Source organism: Crotalus tigris, unplaced genomic scaffold (genome assembly GCF_016545835.1).
Source record: "Crotalus tigris isolate CLP2741 ecotype Arizona unplaced genomic scaffold, ASM1654583v1 scf7180000018183.1131761, whole genome shotgun sequence".
NCBI classification, from domain to species: domain Eukaryota; kingdom Metazoa; phylum Chordata; class Lepidosauria; order Squamata; family Viperidae; genus Crotalus; species Crotalus tigris.
Window position 1 is genome coordinate 101,801 of NW_024096870.1, and position 15,097 is coordinate 116,897.

General features: G+C 37.8%; 1 protein-coding gene across 2 annotated transcripts in view; it reads left to right on the forward strand.

Annotated features, from left to right (window-relative positions):
• Positions 1-3,331, forward strand: part of GALNT7 (polypeptide N-acetylgalactosaminyltransferase 7) — an 83,849-nt gene extending 80,518 nt beyond the window's left edge. For both annotated transcript variants that reach the window (XM_039348823.1, XM_039348822.1), the window contains exon 12: positions 373-3,331. In XM_039348823.1, the coding sequence (XP_039204757.1) occupies positions 373-510 (138 nt within the window). In that variant the 3' untranslated portion in view covers positions 511-3,331. The remainder of the gene's footprint in view (positions 1-372) is intronic.
• The last annotated feature ends 11,766 nt before the right edge of the window (positions 3,332-15,097 follow it).

Sequence of the window (15,097 nt, forward strand, 5' to 3'; positions counted from 1 at the left end):
ACTATTCCTAACCAAATCTTCCAACAGACAACTCTTACTTAGGTGCTCACATACACAGGTCCCAAAGTTTTAGTCACAGAATTTTATTTTGTTGCTCAAAAAGGAATATTTTTATTGAGTCTGTTTTTTCTTTTGTGTATATATTGCTACTACAATATATTCCTTTGTATATTTTTTCTTGTAAATCTAATAGTAAATAGCAGATGTCTGTGAAAAATTGAAGATCCTTAGAATTGTCAGACGTAGGCAGGTTGATCTAACAAATAGTTCCTAACCTATATTCCTACTCTGCTATTGAGAAGTTAAAGAAAAAATAAATTAGTTTTGTTGTTTTTAATTGGAAACTAATACGTTATTGCTTTTGCTTTTCAGAATCTTTATAGATTTACTCACATTTCATCAGGGAAATGTTTGGACCGTTCAGAGGTTCTACATCAAGTATTTATTTCAGATTGTGACTCAAATAAAGCATCACAAAAATGGGAAATGAACAATATCCTAAGTGTGTAAACAAAATAGCTGCATCTACCTACTGACAAATGTAATTTGTAAAGAACTGAAAATAACCTGAAAACTGCTGCAACTGTTAACTTGTATAGCTGGGAGCCTGGAATGTCCTGATCTGGATGAAGGATTTAGATGAACTGTGATAGATTTCTCATCTGCAGTTAATGTTTACAAAATCTGCTCTTACCTTAAATGTCAATAGATGTTTACATCTCTTTGCTTTCTTTTAGGGTGTTGTTTTAAGATGCTCTGGCTTATCATTTAAAGTGCTTTGACTTGTTTCACTGGAACAAAGTTAGAAGCACAAGCTTGGATCCAAAGTAGTAGGAGATTGTTTCTACATGGGTCATTCCTTTTCCTCTTATGGTGACAACCCTATCCCAAGAGCCCTCCTTAAGGATCTTCTGTAAACTTTCTGTATGGTGTAAAGGGCTGAAAATGGGCAACTTCCCAGGTGTGTATAAGTGCCTTTCACTTGGGCACAAGCGAAAGAATTGGATCTAAGTATTTGTTGTCTTCTTTGGGATTACACTCAGGGGTTTGCAGGCAGTTTTTTTTTTAAATTCCAACATTCACACTTGAAAAAACTTGGAGTATAATATGGGGATTATTGACTTGTAATATTTTGTTTTGTTTTTACATTTTACCAAGCACTGCCACAGGTTTATAGCCAAGGTGGCCTTCTTTCACAGTCATGCTGCTTTTTTGAAAAAGGAATCCTCAGTATATTTAGTGCCTCCTTAATTTTTCTTCCTTAACTAATCAGAGAAAATTTGTTATAGCATGAATATATTGAAGTCTTTCTTTTCTTGCTAGCAACAGGAAAAATTTGCAATGCACTCATTATGTTTAAATAATGTTCTAATTTTACTAGTATATTCTTCATTCCTAATTAGTACATTAAATAATTGGTGCATAAAGCATACCAATAATGCGACATGAGTGTCCAAAATAGTAATGTTAAAACATCTTGAACATTTTGAAGGATTAAATTGGTGTAAAGGGTAGCACTTAAATCTATGAAGCATTTGTATGAAATAGCATTATAACAGATTAAGTCTTCTCTAATTTGATGCCTCAAGTGGAATTTGTTGCACTGAATTGCATAAAGATACAAACACTGAATTTCCCTGCTATATTATCCCTTACATAACAAGATATGTCAGAAATGAAAAATGTGTCTACATCTGCCTAATATGGAATAGCAAAATTTACCTAGTTCAGTTTATAAAGTTGAATCCAATTTCTTAACAATTTCTGAATTATTTTATAGGAAGTATTTGGTAAGAAATCTATCCATGTATAGTAGAATTGGGGAGTGGGTCTTTGTTTCTTTGGTACGTAACTTGAGAATTTCATTCTTCCAAATAAATAGTTTAAGAGATGTTTTGAACAATTGGATTTGATATATCATGAAAACAAAATCAAACATAGAAAATTAAATATACAGCACATTAGGATTGTGCTGTGACTGTTTCAGTTTCAAAAATGTACTTGAGAGAATTCAGTGATATAAACATATCTGTCTTCATTTTTTTAAGGCATTTCTTTTCCTGAGGGAAAAAGTTGTAGAGGAAGCTGTGCTATCTAAAACTGCTTTAGAGTTGCATGTAGGTTCTATAACCACACTCCTGTACTTCCTGAATCACCTTTTCCAAACTATTTTGGAAGCACTGCTCAGCCCTAACTAAATAAAAAGTAAAGAATATTTTTTAAAAAATATGTGGTTAATAAAATGCATTTTTGGGGAAAATAAAAAAATGTCCAAATTAAATATTCAGTCTTAAAGAGTGATTTCAATAATTACATTGTGGGTCTAGTGTGAAGTAGTGCACACTTATATTCTACTGAAATACTTTATGCATAGAATCAATGAATTCAGATTCATTTTAAAATTAATTTTTTAAATGGTTTTCTTGAATTACAAAATAAGTGGCCTAGTGGTAAAGACGCTTATCTCCCATTCGGAAGGTTGAGAGTTCAATCCTAGGTAGCGGCAGATGTTTCCTACAGCGCAAAGAAAAAAATATCTGCTGCAAACTCCAAGTAGTGTCAGGAAGGGCATCCTGCCAGTAAATGCTCAGTTCCATCCAGTCACCCCGATCCTAATTCAAATTAAAGGATTACAGGGTCGTAAAAAGGGAGTTTATTGAATTACAAAAATAATTTCAATAGTGGAAATCTTTGGCACTGATTTTATCTACCCCTAAAAGAGAGTGATGGAGATTCTTTATTTAAAAGGATAAATGCTGACCTTAAGACCAGATACATATAATTTAGTTTTAGGGTGATTTTATGTCTTTTGGATATTCCATTAAAAAAGTGTTAATAACTTGTAGAAGAAGTGGAAGAAGATGGGAAAAGGGAAATAAAATTTCTGGGCACATTTAATATTTCTTTGAATGAGAGTATTTCATTCTTTTTGGAATATATATTAATCATATTACTATGCATAAGTGAGATTGCACATTGTGCAAGTGTGTATGTGCTAAATGGGTATTGTGTGCAATCCATTTAAAATATTGTGAGAATGGATCTGTATTTTTAAACATAATTCTTATAAGCTGTTATTCCTAATGACTTTTCATACTGTAACCTGCTTTTTAAGTAGATCCCATATCCTTGCTCTGTAAGTTGATCACTATGCATTTCTACGCATTTTATAAATTTGATTTATGGAGATTTTGATAACACTGTATGTTTCTGTAAAGATTGTATAAATCTTCAAAAGTTTTACAGGGAATAATCTGGGGATTTTTCTGTATATCTTCTGGGTTGCTTATTTTTTAGGTGAAGAAATAAATTTTAACTTGTGGGTTTATAATATATTTGCACCAGTAATTGATTTTCCCTTAATCATGTTCATCATTCATCAAAATACTTTGAGCAAGTATATATATTTAATGTATATATGAAAGTATTCATAGATGAATGGATAGATTGTTGTGCTGCCTCATTATGGTGGTGGATGTTGTTTCTGGATGGGATGAACAAACAATAACAGGAATGTGTGCCAAAAGTATATATTTCCAACATGGTTACCCAACTCATGAAGGTCATCCTAGCTGCTGAGTTAAAACAAGTTGATACTTAAATCTTGGCCATAAGCAATATAGGAAGAAACTAAAAGATTATCATATTAACGGCATCAATTCACATTACACATGAAAAGTCAATGATCAACCACTCTGTATTTTTACCAAGAAAAGTACATAATGTCAGCGATATAGATGAAGTGAAAAATGAGTTTTGGCCTATGGCTAGAAATAAAACATTATGCCTTAGAATTTGGCTGGGCCAATCTAGGTGGAGCTGGTAGTTACTCCAGGGGTCAACCCAGGCCCAGCTAATGCAAAGTTCAAATAATCCAGGTTTCAATTAAATTTGGAACAATATTACATGCAAATAGGGCATTGCTGGGACACTTCTGCTTTCCTTTTGCTTGTGGTTTGTATAGCATCCTGCCCACTGATTTTTCTCTGTCCTCTGCACTGGATACCTATGCTGCCTATCTTCCCAGCACCTTGTTTCCCCATAACTTCTACTTACAGCACTTCCACTCTATATTTTTACCCTCACCATCCTGCATTTCCTCCCCATGCCTTTCTATCACCACTGGCATTTTCCTTGGTATTCCCATCCTGGAATGCCTTTGGCAAAATAGCCAGCTCTGAACCAACAAAGCACACAAGCTTTGATCCATGCAGAAGTTTCCTTATAATATCTGATCCATACATGGACTAGTTTGTTTATTTCTAAGACAAGAATATTAAAGTAGAATTAAAAATGTCCAGGCATAGCATCAAATCTTATTCTGAAAGTCAATAAAAGTTTATTGTATGAAGGCAAATCTTCCATCAATTTGCACTTGAAATAGTTGCTATTTGTACTGGTATGCACACTAAAACGTGTGTTAGTAGAAGAGAATTCATAACTTTTAAGTATTCACCTGTTTTAAAAAGTAGTAAGGTATTAAGAGTCAATGTGATTTTGAGACTTGCTACACTATAAAAGGGAAGTGTTAAAAACTTAAGAATTGCATTTCCCAATCTAGCCATTGTGAAGATGACTCAAATATAAATATTCTTGAATAAGAGTGGATGGAATGAAAATTTTCCATCATTTTTTTAATTTCATTTCTATAAAAATAACTAGGTCTTGATCAAAAAGCAAACATAACTGTTAATTTAATAACTTATTTTCATTGGTGGACATAAAGTAACAATTTGTGGACATTTAGCATATCCATTCTCTTCTCAAAGTTGAGGCGTTTATCTTAGAAGCAGATGTTCAAAATGAAGTTTTCTATCATATTCCTTATCCATCTATCACAATTAGAAAGTATATATTAAACTGAATTTGCTACCAATCTTATCCGCATACATGCAATAATTAATAAAATCACCACAATGACTATCTCCTACTAATATACTATAAAAAGAATATAGTAAATCTAGAAATAGAATGTGGGGAAAAGAAATGAAAGAAAAGTACTAAGGAAATCGGGGATGGCTTGCCAATAGAATATGTTGCCATGATTTCTGCTGAAACTATCACAGTAAAGAAAGAGCATATAGCACACACCAAAGAAAAGTAGCATCAGGAAAACACATAGTCTGACCCTGCTTGCTCCATTGTCATCCCTTCAGGTTTTTTAGTTGGTTAAAACTCAAAAGCATTTTGAGTCTTGGTTCTGCTGAAATGCTGCCACATTTAATGGTTCACAGAATTTCTTGAACTTGAAAGAGGGAGCTGCAAATTGGGAAAAACTGAAAATAGCTATATTTTCCATGTGGAAATAGGAATATTTTATATGAACTTGCATTCTATTAATGTGACATGTTGAAATTCTTTTAAGCAAGTTCTAGCATAGGGTCTACTATTGTAGCAAAATATCAAATTCAGCTATTGTAGTTATGTTTCAAATATAGAAGATAAGGAACTTACTGGTATGATTTTATTTTTCTTTCACAGTAGTTGTACAATTTAAAGGTTTTATTAATGTATTATAAGAATCTTGTAATCTAATCATTACTGGTGAGAGCTGATTTATATGAAAGGAGGCAAAATTACAGCTAGCAGGCCTTAGTCAAGAAAACTAATCTGCCTGAGATCTGTTACATTTATGAAATAAACTGCAGAAATTAGCTTTAAAAATGCCCTGATGAATCTGACAAAAAATGTTTTTAGTACTGCCATGACAAATTGAAGCTCGTATCACATTTTACCATGTGCAAGTCATTAGAGAATACACTTACATTGCATTTATTTCTAACTGTTCCTTCATTATAAAGAGTACCTTTTATTTTCTATTTCTGGTTATCGTGCATCTTGTGCCTATAGCTTCTTCAAGCACTGAGATTTTCAGAACTCAGCTTTTCGTCCTATTCACCACTAGAATATCCATATGAATTGATGATGAGTTAACTAGTACTAGAACAGGGGTCTTCAAACTTGACCCTTTTATGACTTGTGGACTTCAACTCCCAGAATTCATCAGCCAGGCACACCGGCTGAGGAATTCTGGGAGCTGAAGTCCACAAGTCACAAAAGGCCAAATTTGAAGACCCCTGTGTTAGAGCATTAGTTGGGAGTATCCTTTCTCAACACTATGGGTCATGGAGCTACAAATTTCTGTTACATACTTTTAAAGTTTAGAGTCTTAGCATATACATATCCTTGCAAACACTATTAGAAACAGACAGATGTAGAGGTTTAGAAACATAAACATATATATAAAAGATTCATTTTTATCACATCCCCTTCCATCAAACATACATCCCCAAATCTAAAATAAGCAGCCACATCATGCAGTACACTGTATAAATTTAGACACAATTCAGAACTGTTTATAGTTATGAAGATCATTCAAAGTCTAGAGTAGTTTCTCTACTCAAAGTACCAATAAAATGGTTATAAAAATATATGCAAATTGTAAATTGCCTTTCACTGAAAACTAGCACATTGTATTTTCATTTAAAAAATTCTAAAAGATTAAAGGCAGATAATAGGATATTTGCAATTGAGCATTAGAAGACAATCTGAACTTGAAATACATATAATTAACAGGTAATTCTAATATAAATTTTTATTAAAATTTGAAACAGAACAAGTGAAAACTTAGGATAAAATAGGCTAAGAACTTTGGAAACAGTGGGAAAATACTTAGTGAAAATGTTTTAAATATACATTGGTTAACTTAATTTTTTTTTTAATGAGAGAGCATTGGTATAGGAATCTAGAAAAAATGCCTAGAATGAATAAAGATAACTTTATGTTGGAAACAGGGAAAACATGAAGGGTCATTTTATCATGCTGGGTGGACTTGTAAAACAGCCAGAAATTTCTGGGTTTAAATATATATGTTGCAAAAAAAAATAAAAATAACATTCAACTGAAATCAGAATTTTTCTTCCTGGAATTAATGCACATATGATACAAGTTCTCCCTGCTGTGAGAATATCATATGCGCAAAAATGAAACTCTGAAATACCCACAATAGAGAAATGGTTGAAGATGACATATCCAGCAGATGGCAAAATTATCCGGATTAGGGAAAAGATAAACAACTAAATTAGAGACTGAAAATGCCTTATGGACTTTCTGTTGAAAAGAGAAAAATGAACGTGATTTATGGTTTGAAGATAACTTACAGAAAGGAAATTACAATGCAACTTTAGAGGAGGCAAAGTAAAAATGTATAACTTATCAAAAAGATTGGAAATTGCTTCTTCATCTTTTATCTTTTCCTTTTCTATTTTCTTTTTTCACTATTACCTTTCTCTTATGGGTTTTACTGTTAAAAATTTAATAAAAATTATATAAAAAGTTCTGACATTGGCTTAATGAGGATAAATCCTGAATTTGATGCATTTTGGATTTCACTGAAATGGAGAAATAATGTTTACATAATACAGTGAAAGTTATTTAATCAATCCTTCTGACTTCGTGTTAATACAGTGGTTCTCAACCTTTTTAATGCCGTGACCCCCAACCGGTCGTAAGTCGAGGACTACCCAACTGGTTGTAAGTCGAGGACTTTCCCTGCCCAGGAGCACCACGCATGCGCGGTGCTGCCCCCTGCGCCGGCTGAGGTGTAGCTGGCAAGCGGCAGAGACGGAGCAGGCTGACCACTGGCTGGGCCACCAGCTGGCCCAGCCCAAGAGAGGTAAAAATTAGACTCTATTCAAGAGAGAATAGAGACTCTATTCAAGAGAGTCTATTCTATTGGCTTTCAAAAGCCAATAGAATAAAAGGGAGTAGCACAGCTAAGGAAAAGGGGGAAAAAATTGCAGACTGCATTGTTTAGCGATCCCCATGAAATGGTCGTTCGACCCCAAATGGGGTCCCAACCCACAGATTGAGAACCGCTGTGAATACATCATTTACTAACAAAACAAACTAAATTTGTACAATATGCAAAACTAAAGTGTAAAAATACTGAGCTAACAGCCTATTAAAAGAATTCAAAGCAAACCAAGAACTTAGACTGAGTTGAGCTTACATATTTCAAACTATGGAAATCCAATTCTCACCTCTTCATCAAGACAAATTATTCCAGAGCTAACTTCTAGAAAGCATATATTTAGTGTTACTCCCTGTACTTCTTTAATAATTGATCAATAGACAGAAAATGCATATTGAGCAATCAGGACTTAGAATTAAAATAACTTATCTAGTCTATCCTACTAAAGTTGCATACCAGCATTAGTGTGCTAGCACAAAAAGCAAATCACACATCAGAAGAAAAGACAATTATTTTATTTGGAATCAAAATTTCTTATGAACACTCAAACATTTATTGATATTTACAGAATGCAAGTTTTAACCTTTCATTGGTGTCCTACTGTTCTAGAGAAAGAACAAAGGTTGTTTAGATTAGCAGCTCCTGTAAAAACCACTCATAAAAGTATCAAAGAAATAAGGAACCATTCAATGCATAGCTAAAGAACTTAAATTTTTATTTCTATCATAACTAGAATTTTCATAAATTATGCAGTTCCGGTATGATAGCTTGCATTTTTCAGTAATTATATATGCTATAGGACAGTGGTGGCAAACCTATGGCACGGGTGCCACAGGCGGCACTCAGAGCCCTCTCTGTGGGCACATGCGCCATCGCCCCAGTCCTAGGCCTTCAGCTGGGTTTTATAAAACCTTTTCGCTTTAGGCCTCCGCCACCGTGTACAAAAAAAAAAAAGTTCAATCAATCAATTTCAACTTCTCGCGGGAAAAAAAAGATCTTGCAAAGTTGGAATTGATTGAACTTTTTAGTCCCACTCAGTCTGCTGTTACCATCGCAGCCACGCCCACCCAATGGGCCATGCCCACCCGGCACCCGACGATGCCTAAGTGGGTTTTGGGTTGCAGTTTGGGCACTCAGTCTCTAAAAGGTTCGCCATCACTGCTATAGGAAGTTCTCATACATGCCATGCATTCCCCATAAAAATGCAACGAATTGATCAATAAATCAGTTGATCACATCATTCTACCAAGAGAGCAAAAAACATTTTTGAAATTTTGCAGGCATCTTGGAGAATAGTGGGTACCTGAGGAATCTCAGTGGATTTAACACACTGATTCTAAACTGAATTGTGCAGCTATATTCTATTGTATCCTACTCAATTGTGTCTGCAAAACTGAAAGAAAAAGGCATACATGTTCCAGATATGATTTTTAAGTTATAATGAATTCTATTATGGCATAGAGAACACCATCCACACTATTAGGTGGCTATAAACAATGACAATCTCTTTTAACTTTTATCTCTAGGCATTAATTCTACATTCACAACTAAGTCGTACCTGGTTTTCCAGAAAGCCAGATTCTTACTGAAGCTGCATTTATAGTTCTTAGTAAACATAGTAGACTTTTGCAGAACTCCTTCCAGAATTTTTCCCAACCTTACGCCTACACGTACTCAATTTTATGACAAAGAGTTTCAGTACATTATTAGTCAATTATGTACCTGCAGTATATGAATTCAAACAGTACTTGAAAGTTTTGTTTTCTGCCAAGTAGCAAAATGGTTACTCTACATTGCAAATATTCTATATATGGGTTACAATATGTTCATTTATAAATTGTTTTAACATTTTAACATTACAGTACAATAACAATGTGCTTCATTTTATTATAAACTTGTTAAAAATACAATGCAATATATGCAAGAAAAGGTTGAGTATGTAACTGTTTACTTTGCTCAAAATTAAGAACCATAAAATATACCAGAACATATAACAATATCTGCTTTCAAGAAAAATCCAACAGTAGTGGCCTTTTTGTTACTACTTACACATTAGAATATAGATCCCTTCGCAGAAAATCACCTTATCTACACATATTTCTATGCAGTTTTTAATACTGACAGCCAACATCAAGTTGCACTCAACTTCACTTTCTCAGCAAAATCTAAAATGTAGTTGACCGAGGAGTCCGGATGTTTTTTCTTATGTTCTTCACGATACGTTTGCACGAAATACATGTACAAGGACATGTTGCCCCGAGGCTTCTTGGGGTCGCCTTCACCCATATCAGCGGCAAGACTACCTAAGAAAGGAGGGAGCAGAGAGAGGAGGGTGAGAAGAGGCCTAACAACCAAAAACAATTCGTCACCTAACCATTAGCGTATCCCAGTTCACTCCCATGCCTGCTAAGTCCTTATAAACTCCGTCCGCTTACAACGGAGTTGTAAGTTCCGGGTGCTGTACAAGCCTTCAGCCCTCTCCCCAGGGAGAACCCGTGGGGACGCTACTTAGCCTCTTGCCTGATGGCAATGAAGAGAACTGAGGCAGCAAACTAACCATTTCTCCTTTCTTGATTCCACATAGACGAATGAACCCACTGGAACGCTATTTAGCCCACATAGTGCCTGGGAGGACCCGCCCCTAAAGCCTTCTGGTTGGTGGCTAAATAGATTTGAACCTGACAACCCCGCCCCCATTACTTTTGGACTCCACGACTGGTTAAGAGTTGAAGAGATGTGTCCAACAGCTTGCTGTTCGGACAAGGAAAGGGCGGGGAGAAGCACGGATTCTGCTGCACTTGATACCTGTTGAAACTGGTTAAGGAGTATGAAGAAAGTGGCATTAAAGTGTGTCTCCGGTCCGAGATGGGGTGGATGTTTGGGTGGAAACAAAAATAGACGATTTGTCATTACGCAAAGAAAACTCTAGCTGCTGCCATTGGTCCGCGGGAAATGAATTACAGTAGCGTGGTTTAAAAACCCAAAGACCAAGGAAGACAAACAAATTTCATTTTTAATGTGTGCCATTGTGCCCACAGCAAAAAAATGACAAAGGTCAGTCAGTCGGTCTCATCTATCATTTCCTATTGAAGTTTTCTCTTGATTAAGGTTTAAATGAAGTGGTAGTCCCTATAAAAAAGTGGGGCTGCTTTTTCAAAATTATATTTTGGTGGCAGATTTTAAGAAACAGAATGGATGCCTAAAGCTTTGCCAGGGTGTCAAACTATTCTCCAAAGCACCTGAGGCAAGGCAAGAAACAATGGTTGGAAACTGACCAAAGAGAGAAGCAACCTGGAATTGAGGAGAAACTTCCTAACAGTGAGGACAATTAACCAGTGGAATAGCTTGCCCCCAGCAATCGTGGGCGCTCCATCCCTGAAGATTTTTAAGAAGAGACTTGTCTGAAATGATATAGATTCTCCTGCTCGAGAAGGGGGCTGGACTAGAAAACCTCCAAGGTCCCTTCCAGATTCTATTCTATTCTATTCTATTCTATATATTGCTAGAGAAGATACGGTGAATAATAACACAGCTAAATACTTCAAAACAGGATTTTCCTGACACTGTGTTACTGTTAGGCTTAAAAGCTGTTGAATTGCCCTATAATCAGTTTGAAGGCTAGGTTTTCCATTTCCCATTGCTGTTTAAAATTGCTTTTCATCCTGTTATGTCCTGGGCCAGCAGGCACAGGCTGCAGCGATTGGCCCAGGCAGACAATGTGGAATAATTAGCAGTTAACGTGGCTTCACCCCAATACAATCTGCTCAGACCAGAATCCTCCAGCAGTGAGTCTTTCATGGTCTGCAAGAATCCATTCCGTCTTTCAGTCATGCCATTCTCAGCTGCTGTGTATGGATTTGTGTGTCTATGTTGTATTCCTAATTGTCCCAACCACTGTTGAAAACTTGCTGACATGAATTCTGAACCCTTGTCAGTTTGCAGCTTGCAAACCTATTGCCTATATCTTCTTTCTGCGAAGCACACCCATCGCTTGAACTTCTGCAGCACCTCTATTTTTCTCTTAAGCAAATCTGCTATGGTCATCTACAATGACCAGCGCATACCTGGCTCCTCCCAAGCTGGCTTGCATTGGTCTTACTAAATCTTCATGTACCAGCTCTAGAACCCTTGTTGTCTGCCTTGTGCTCTTCTTGCTTACTGGGAACACCTTGGATTTCAATGATTTACATACTGCACAGTCTTAGTATGCCTTACACCAGTGGTGGCGAACCTATGGCACGGGTGCCAGAGGCGGCACTCAGAGTCCTCTCTGTGGGCACGCACGGCATTGCCCCACTCCTAGGCCTTTAGCTGGGTTTTATAAAACCTTTTTGCTTTAGGCCTCCGCTGCCATGTACAAAAAAAAAAAAGGTTTAATCAATCAGTCAATTTCAATTTCTTATGGGAAAAAAAAAGATCTTGCAAAGTTGGGATTGATTGAACTTTTTAGTCCCACCCAGTCTGCTGTTACCACTGCAGTCACGCCCAGCCAATGGGCCACACCCAGCCAATGGGCCACATCCACCCGGCACCCGACGATGCATAAGTGGGTTTTGGGTTGCAGTTTGGGCACTCGGTCTCTAAAAGGTTCGCCATCACTGCCTTACACCCTTTCAAGGTTAATTCCTCTGCAAACTTTGGCATCCTATGCAACACTGAAGCTGGCATGGTCAAGCTTTCTGTGCAAGAGATGAATGCATGAATCATGTTGTGCCACATTACCAAATGTTTGGGCACATTGAGCCTTTTGTGCCTGCAACACATAAAGATTATCCTGTTTTATGCCGTGTGCACATACATTCCCATTTCTTTTTATGAGACATCTCCCATCCACAAATGTGGTCTCAAACCCTTGTTTGTCAAGACTGGAATTACTCAGTAAATTATGCTCCATTTGAGGCACACATAATACATTAAACCTTTCCTTCAGACATGGAGTCATCACACTGCCTTTCCCCATGACTTTTGCCTTCTGGCCATTTGCTAAGGCCACTGCATCTTCTGCAGTTGAATCCAATCTGGAAAACAACTTAGAATTATTAACAATTGTTTGACTAGCCCCACCATCTATTAACCATTTCTCTCTGCTATTACAATAGCTAACTTTTGCAACAGCAGCTTGTCCATTTGCTATTGTTCTTTCTTGTAAACAGTCTCTCTTGAAATGAGTTTCAGCCCCACAAATGAAGCATTTCTTTTTCTCCTGTTCTTTATTCTTGGTAATTCTCTGCTGAGATGTAATCCGATCTCTGCAGACAGTGGGTCTGCTGCTTTGCTCTCTCTCTCCTTGGACCCCTACCTCAGGAATTTCTCCTCGAGGCTTCTTCTAAAATGGCATTTCTGTTATTCAGAAGTCAAACAGGCTTTAAGTCCTTCCATACTTAATTCCTGTTCTGGTCTGCATTCAAAAACAGCTGAAACGATGGCCCCACATTTAGTACCAACAGCACCTTCTGAGATTCAGAAATCTGCATTCCTCACTGTTCTAATTCAACAAACAGTTTCTGCATGTGGAACAAATGCTCTTCTATGCTCTCTTGTGGCAGCAGCTGATTCTGTATAATTGCCTCGATAATTGCACTATATTGCATGCTGACTCACTTCAGAGAAGAGCAACTAAGATGATCAAAGGCCTTCATAAAACATATGAAGAAAAGCTGTGGGACTTGGGTTTGGCTAGTCTAAAGAAAAGAAGAAATAGAGGAGACATGATAGCAGCGTTTCAGTATTTGAGGGGCTGCCACAAGGCAGAAGGGGTCAAGTTGTTCACCAGAGCACCAGAGGGAAGGACAAGAAACAATGGTTGGAAACGGATCAAGGAGAGAAGCAACCTGGATTTAAGGAGAAACTTCCTGACAGTGAGGACAATCAACCAATGGAACAGTTTACTCCCCAGAAATCACTGGAGATCTTTAAGAAACGACTAGACAATCACCTGTCTGAGATGGTGTAGGTCAATGATGGTGAACCTTTTAGACACCGAGTGCCCAAAAACTGCCCCCACCCCTGCTCTGCCTCCCACCCTGCCTACTCTGCCCCACCCACCCCTTGCCCTGCCCAGCCGCAGGGCCACACACTGCTCCATGGCCCGCCACAGATCGCCCAGGCAGCCCTGCAGCACCATGGCAGCCATGCCCTCCGCCCACAACCCGCAGCATCATCTGCACACTATGGGGCGCAAGGGCAGAGTCTTGTCCCTGCTGCCTGGCTATGTCCTTGGCTGCACTGCGTGTGAGCCATGCCCGGTAGCGAGTCTCCTCCAGGAGGGCTGCTGGTGAGGAGGGGCCCACAGGGGAAGGCAGGGCTGGGGTGACAGCATGCGTGCCCACAGAGAGGGCTCTGAGTGCTGCCTCTGGCACGCGTGCCATAGGTTCGCCACCACTGGTATAGGTTCTCCTGCTCAAGCGGGGGGCTGGACTAGAAAACCTCCAAGGTTCCTTCCAGCTCTATTCTATTCGATTCTATTCTATTCCATTCCATTCCATTCCATATATCATTCTGATAACTGAGCAGCAAGTAATAGAAAAGAAAAACTTGTGTCAGATTCTCTTTTCTGTTTTTTACATTTTTAATGTTAACAACAGGACAGGGGTCCTTTTATTTTCACAATATTTTTATTTAGAACATTAAAATGCAAACTCCAACAAAATGTACAAAACACATACAACTAAAGAAGACTATACAAAAGAGTGTATGAAATAAAAAACAAAAGATATATAGTCCTGCCACTTGAATACTGGTATACTTCAAAGATAATAACAAAGATAAAGCAGGCATACAACTTACAAATTTCTAGAACAATATTTACCCTACCCAGTTAGTCTGACATCTATCTACTATATCAGGCATGTCAAACTCGCGACGTCATATCGAGCCCAGAGAACTTGGTGTTCTTTCTCAATCAAATCTGGACCCACCTCTATTAGTACAAAAATGATTATCCCAAAGACGTGGCCCAAGTGGATGCTATCGTGGCCAACCTCAAAAAGGAGGGTGGGTGACCACTCTCCATGATGAGGGTGCCCCTAAGCTGACAGATCCAGACATATTTCTCTACGGACTGAGCCCAGTTTGGATACCCCACGCAGATGCAACAAGCAGAGCTAGAAATCCGAAAGCTTAGGCAAGGAACTAGACCCATGGTTGAGTACATTCAAGAAGGATCACTGGGAGACTGAGGCACTGGCTGGAGCAGCTCTTGACCCAATACTTTCAAGAAGGGCTGAGCCGCAACCTCTTTCAGCTGTGTCTGGCCCAAGGGATCTCAAACCAACTTAGTGATTGGTACCAACAAGTCACCACCGTAGAGTTAGACCTGGCAGCTTACAAGGGCAGTGTCGGCGT